Source organism: Oryzias melastigma, linkage group LG13 (assembly GCF_002922805.2).
Source record: "Oryzias melastigma strain HK-1 linkage group LG13, ASM292280v2, whole genome shotgun sequence".
NCBI lineage: Eukaryota > Metazoa > Chordata > Actinopteri > Beloniformes > Adrianichthyidae > Oryzias > Oryzias melastigma.
In genome coordinates, this window is record NC_050524.1 from 13,188,694 (window position 1) to 13,195,923 (window position 7,230).

General features: G+C 37.5%; 1 protein-coding gene across 3 annotated transcripts in view; it reads left to right on the forward strand.

Annotated features, from left to right (window-relative positions):
- LOC112149818 (roundabout homolog 2) overlaps positions 1–7,230 on the forward strand; it is a 91,299-nt gene that overhangs the window by 74,536 nt on the left and 9,533 nt on the right. For all 3 annotated transcript variants that reach the window (XM_024277761.2, XM_024277762.2, XM_024277763.2), the window contains exons 17-21: positions 1,780–1,983; positions 2,725–2,767; positions 2,857–2,993; positions 3,071–3,358; positions 4,869–5,004. In XM_024277761.2, the coding sequence (XP_024133529.1) occupies positions 1,780–1,983; positions 2,725–2,767; positions 2,857–2,993; positions 3,071–3,358; positions 4,869–5,004 (808 nt within the window). The remainder of the gene's footprint in view (positions 1–1,779; positions 1,984–2,724; positions 2,768–2,856; positions 2,994–3,070; positions 3,359–4,868; positions 5,005–7,230) is intronic.

The window sequence follows — 7,230 nt, forward strand, 5'->3', positions numbered from 1 at the left end:
TCGAAATAACACGAGCTCTTTGACGTAACTCTGACCGTTCATGCGATCAATGTGAATCAGCTGATTCTGATGCGTAGAAAAAACTTTTCATATCGAATTTGCCCCAAGATGCACTCATGTAAAGTGTTGCTTATCGGAACAAGGCTGCTGTTCTCTGCTAATTGGGTAAATAGTTGAAAAGTTATGGTAGTTTATAAATCTTGTTAATCAACATTGAAGCTAATGTTAAAGAACTGAATAATCTGCATTATTCTAAACAAGACACACATGCAAATATTTTTTTTAGATCGGCAAGCTAAATTTATATTCAATTATTCTTTTATTTATTTATTTATTTTTACTTTTTTCTTTTTTTACATACTCCATACTTTCTTCCGAAGTTGGAAGTCAAACTTTTGGAAAACTGTGAACTGTCACTTTCCATTAAATATACTAGAAAGAGAATTATGTTTCTTTAAGTAGTCATTTCTACTTTTGATGAAAATGTTATGAGCTACTTTGAAGCAGACTTCCTGTAAAAATGTCTGCTCTGTTTGCTTTTGGAAAGGCTTTAATTTGGTCACTTGAAAGCACAGTTACACATCAAGGCAAAAGTTAGTAAAGTGAGAGCTGAGTTATATGATTGTATGTGCTGGTAGTAGGGCTGGATATCATTAAGCTTTGATCAATATTTCTCTTATCGATACTGCTTATCGATCTGGAATTATCAATATTTTTCTGTGTGAAAACAAGGAGGAAGAAAACAAACAATAAACTATGTATATGAGAATATTTTATTTTAGAAACCATTTAAAACAAAATAAATTAATTTAACATAATTTGCAACTCTAAAATAAAATGTTTAAAAACTACTAAATTGTCTTAGTAATACTAACACACATTTTAAGGTAACAGCTTAAATTTAAAAAAAGCTCAAAATCTGAACCAAAATGCGTATATATTAGGGCTGTCATGTGATTTATGAAAAAAATAACATGTTAATATTTATTAATGCAAATTAATTACACATTGTGTAGAAACTGTCTTCCCCTCACGTTGGACAATCCGGCTTCCACGGTGTATAAAACTCAGGGGAGGAAAGAAAAAAGTACGAAATAAAGAACATTTCTCAATCAAACGGGAGTCAGTTCCCATCGTTCACGTTAATGAGCCGTTCAACTTTTACGATTCGGACGTGAACGTCAGATCTCTACGGGCTTGATGGAGTCATTCCAAAGCAACATAGAGGATGAAAAATTCAACAGATTTAGTGATTTGAAGTGATATAAAGAGTTTAGTTGAGTTGTTAGCATGTTCTTTATGGTTATCTGAATTGTTTCTATTTTTAAATAGAAGATGAATTTCGGTATCCAACCCTAGTAAACAGTAGATAGAGAAAAGGAGATGAAGCCCCTTCCTACATGTCCAGTGTGAACACCACCGCTCCATGCATGTTTAAAAACATCACATGCTTGGTAGGAACGCAGAATTAGATGTTGTCGTTTTTTCATTGATGCTTCTCTAATTTTTAAAAAATAAAGTTTGGAAAAGTGTTCCACTCGTCACTTCCAGTGTGTTTTGTTTTTCTGCCAGAAACTGGCTGCAGCTCCTTCACACATATATTCATGTATAAATAGAAATGTGTTCTCCGCGTTCACCAAAATAACATTTTCACACCAACAACAAAAGCCATCAAGCTGTATAAAGAAAAACAAAAAAAGAAAGACAAAAAAAGTACCCCACACACAGGTGCTTGTGTTTTGCCAGTGTATCATCCTTCTGCATGACCTCTCCCTTCAGCTCAACCGCCAGAGGTGAAGAAAAGCAGCAGCGTCAGCATGGCAGAGCAGATTGTAAATGTCATCCGGCAGCCAGCCTTCATCGCCGGCCTGGGCGTGGCTGCGTGGTTGGTGCTGATGGGCTTCAGTGGCTGGCTGTACTGTCGGCACCGTAAGAGGAAGCAGCTGGGACACTACACCACTTCTTTTGCTTATACGCCAGCAGGTGAGGAGGAAGACGGAGTTTAAGCAAAGCTCTGGTTCAGGTTGACTTGCTGTTAGTCGTCGATGCACTTGCAGTTGTCACTACTCATATGAGACAGGATTCTGGAAAAGCCTAAGCTGATTTTTTTTTTTACTGTTCATTTAATTTTTTCACATTTTGCCAAGTTCCTCAGTCGTTATTAAAATGCATTCATCTCTAATGGGCTGAGTGAAAACACTGACACAAAATTAAACCAATGTACATCATAATCACAAAAATACATTTCAGAATACGGCCTTTTTGTACTGTGCATAAGCCCATAAAAACATCATTTATCCAGAGCCCAAAGCCATTACATTTTCCACTTGATTTTCCACAAGTGCTTCATAATAATTGCACTGTTGTATCATGTTTCTCACACACATTCTGCCCTGTCATTTCCCAAGGAAAAGGCTCTAAATGCACCAAAGGAAGATGAGCATTTATTTGCATTGCCGACATACTGTGCTGTGTATAGATCTGTTGTGAGCTTCTTAGTGTATGTAGGTCAGCGGTGCATTTTCATAGAAATAAATTCAAATCTGCTTTTTCTGAACCCCAGATGGGATAAACTGTTTAGTGGATCATATTGAGGAGTATAATGATTTGCCTTTATCCTCTTGTGAATCTTTAAAAAAGGAAACATCCCAAGGCAAAATCTTTTTTTTCTTTCTCTTCCCTGCTGTCTAACATGATATTTATCCTTTGGTCTTCTCCTTTTAGCGGGTTTTGCTCACAGTGAGGGATCAGGAATCATCAATGGAGGGTAAACAATACATTGTAGTTTGGTTTTGACAGAAAGTACAATTTTTTTTGTAGAAAACAATATTGATTTGTCTTTACCTCTCTCCTCAGGCCTGGTTTGTTAGGATCAAACATGGGGAATTATCCGTGGCTGGCAGACTCTTGGCCGACTCCAAACCTCACCCACACCAACAAAGACTCAGTCAACTGCTGCTCTGGAAAACTGGAACCTGACAGATATTACAACTGTAAAGATTTTCAATAATAAAACAAACGAAAGTTTCAGGTTTGTGATTTTGGAGTAACACGTTCTTTCGATGTCCAGCTCTTGGGATCATTAGCTATCCGAACCAGACGGGAAAACGCAGCACGGCGTCCAACGACAGTCCCATCTACAGCACCATCAACACAACGGCAGAGGACGACCTGCTGGCGTACTACAACACTTACTCCAGCATGTCGTACAGCCAGGGGCCAGACCCGTACAGCAGCAACCCGATTCTGTCAAACTGTGGGCTGGTGTGCTTGGAGAAAGATCTGGATCAGTGGACCATCCAGTCTGGTCAGTCCGGATCTGAATACGCCAAGCTCCAGTACACCAAGAAAAACCACGGTGAGAGCCTTACTTCTGTAATCTACAGACACATAGAGAAGAATTTCACAAAAATACAATTCTATTGACATAAGAGCTTTTTGAAAAGTGATTTACTCTTTGTACAGTAATCTAATATTAATCTCTATGGTGATTATAGATGATATACAGATAGACACACTCCACATTTAGATTATAATCCACATCAGAGCCGTCAATGTGTGGAGAAAAATAAAAAAGAAATCTTAAAAGCAAAAACTGGAATATATATAACTATCTAATGAATAAAAGATCAAAACTCTGAGTAGAAAAAATTAATTAAAAACAAAAAATACAACAAAAAAGGGGGTGTATATATATTTTGTGTATTGTTGGTTGACTAAACTGAGTTCCAGTTTCATCTTGGTCTGAATGCACCTTTAGATGAAGAAGAAATATCAGTTTTCTCTTAACAAAACATGGTAGCATGGCTAAAGTTTAAAAAGATACTTAAGCAAATCTAATTGGTTCAAAACAAAAATAATCTGAAGATTTAGCATGGGTTAACCTATTTTTTTTTTCACTTTACTTTTACATCCTGTAAGTTTTCTCACAGAGGATTGATGGGCGATACCACACTTTTAAGATTTGATACCAATTAGTTTTTGCAAAAAATATTTGATACTAATTACTGGTAATATCTTCTTATTTTTTATTTTCAAGCATATCATTTGTTATAAAAAAAACAAAGTACTGGAGGAACTCACCTAGTAACCAAATATATCTAGAAATGACACATGCACGTTACTCATTGATAAATCAATAATCAATACTTTAACAGAGTAGTTGATACCAAAATCAGTGATTTAAAGATATCTATATTTCAATACCAGTCTCAATATTCTTAACATTGTCAGAGTTAAAGAAAACCTCAAACACTAAAGTCATGAATTTAAAGTCCCGCTCTGATCATCTTTTGATCTATTTTAAAAGTGTTCCCAGTCATCTTTCAGTTATGATTATACAATTTTTAGCCAAAATCTAAAAACCTGTGTCGTATTCTAGGACATAGTTTCTGCTGAGCGACAGTAGGTTATCAGAAATCCTCCCTCTGAGTTGTGGGCAGGACTATTGGCCTTCATTTCCCATCATCCCATTGTTTACACTCTCTCCTGCTAGCTTACAGCCCCCCACATCCCCCAACCTAACATCACTGGTTTCAACTACTCCTGATTCACTATAAAATTAATAACAAAATACTAAGAAATAAATTTTTAAACGTAATTTTATTTATACATCTCCATTGTCATGAGAAAAATGCACGAAGAATATGTTAAAAACTAAATTTTCATTGGAATTGGTCTTTTAAGGCTGAAAAGTGACACTTAAAAAGTACAGCTTTGATTATCCTGTAAGTTTGCATTTGGAATCAGACGTATGAGAAAGCAGGGTCAGTGTTCTAAAGTATAAATGTCTATAAATGTATGAAAATGTAAAGGAGAATAGAGCCCTCAAGCCTTGAAATTTATCATACTATGTTTTTTCTTTTCAGACAAGCTGCTACAGGAGAAGCCTCCATCGAGGTCGGCTCCACTGACCTGGGTGGATGTTTTATCTCTCCCTCTTCCAGCAAACCACATCAGAGGTCGCACAAAATCAGACAAAGAGGAGGCGCACAAAGAGGACAGGTGAGAGTCAGTGCCACGCAGCAGAGTGCTTTTCAAGGTCCTTTCTCGCCGTCAGGAAGGGTTTTTGTTGGCATCAAGGCCGCTGATTTCACTTCTGTGAAAGAGGGAGTTGATGCAGCTGGATATCAAAGTTGCCCTTTAACGCTGTCAAGGCTATCAGGCAGAACTTAAATGAAGTTTGGAGTCTGGGGAGTTTACAAATTAACTGTTGGTCCTGCGGGCTGTGAGTCGATTGCCCTTTAGGGCGACAAAGGGGAGCGTCTGCTCTAACTTACTCTGACACATTAGACTGAGGACATAACGGGCTCGGCATTGCAGGGGCTCTTCTGCCTGCACTGTGTCTTTGGTAATGACATTAGCCTCCGTCTGACAGGCTAGATTAGTACTTTCCATTTTCAATGGCGTGTCCGTCATTAAATTAGCCCTGATGGCATCGAAGTGACAACAGAAATCATGGAGGTGGATCTCATCGTCTGTGGCTCGTCACCGCCTCTCTGTTTTAGTAGCGCACGGAAATAATTGATGTTTTATTTATTTATTTGTCAGATTCCTCTCTGTCCTTGTGCACATTTTGTATTTAATTTAAAGTAAACTGAGTTCTCAAATTTGATTTTGATGCTCCTGCTGCTTTTTTTTTTCTTTTAATTTAGCTCCTTTCAGCTAAATACCTGCAACCATAATGGTTAATGTGCCAAAAACCTTGTTAAATCAAACTGAAAGAAGAGGCTCCGTTCTTCAGATACAACAGCCTCCGCTCTGCAGGCTGATGAAAGATAATGCAGCACAAGAAACAATCATTTCCATTCATTCTGAAGGTTGAGCAGTTGGCACAACACTTTACACACCTCATTTGTACACATGTGCTGGCTGAATGAATAAGGTCGAACGCAACATCTTCTCTGTAAATCGGACTAATAGCACCATTCGTGTTAGAAATGACCTTCAGAAATTTGTCAGGGACACATATTGATGCCTCTTATGAGAACACAGAGAACCTTTTGCAAACGCTTCACATTTCAAAACTCGTTTGACAGCATTTTATTGACATTCTGCACTTGATGTGATAGTCTAAATGCTATTCCAGATGCTAATTTGTAATTCTCTAAATTCCAGACTTGATGCAAACTCAAAGAGGCATGTTTGTCAAAAGTGATCCTGATGTTTATTGGTGTGAAAAATAATTGTATTGGATTTTATGATTCTTCTTCAGTCGTGTCATATTCCACTAGCATCAGGCTTGGGTGGATTTTATTCTGCAAAAACACAGGAGGCTTTATTTATTTATTTTTTTGTCTAAGCTGAAAAACGCCAGGAAGTGACAGTCTATGAATGAAGAGCTACACTCTTTTTAGTGGTTTTCACCCCAAATTTGGCAGCGCAGCCACTTCCCTGTGATGTGATTGATCACTCAAGCTGTTCTGCCACATCCAACTGCAGGCTAATGACAAAAAGGACAGAAACAAAATACAATTTTCCAAGCATTTTTATTATTCTATCAGAGGCAAAACCCAAAGTAAAAAAAAGGTATTATATGACTAAATGATACAGTGTCTGTTTTCCATTCATCTTTTCCTTCCTTAATCCATTATTCCACTTGTTTAGTTGTAATACATGCTCTCACTGTAAGAGGGCTGTGGTTCTAATTCCGGCTGGGAGCTTTCTGTGTGCTTCCGTGAGTTTCCTCCCACAGTAAAAGCGTTCTTCACAAATGAATTGATGTCTTTAAATTGTCCCAAGGTGTGCATTTGAGTGTGTGTGAGTGAGTGTGTGGCAGCCTTTTCGTCGTGTACCCCACCATCGCCCAATAGTAGCTGGGATAGGCTCCAGCAACCCATGACAGTTGCAAGACAGTAATTGAAGCATCTGAATGTTATAGATAAAACTATTTTAGAATATTGCAAAGTGCTACTTTTGCACAATATTGTTTACAGAGATGTAAAAGATACAGATACACATCAAAATCCAAAAATCAATTGAGGACAGCAAGTAACAGCAGTATCAGCTGAAAACCACAAATATGATTCTCTTGGTAAAAAGTATAAAATCGATCAGGAAATAAAAAATGGCTTCAAGCAAACTGTCAGTTTCTCTTCCTGTTGTGCTTCTACTGTCTTTGACTTTTTATGTACATGTGATGCAAACAAAAAGACGTCCAATCACAAGCTGGCTTCCTCCATGTTTGGTCTATTACAGTTGGCTGAACCACAGTGAGGGGTTTGTGTTTTT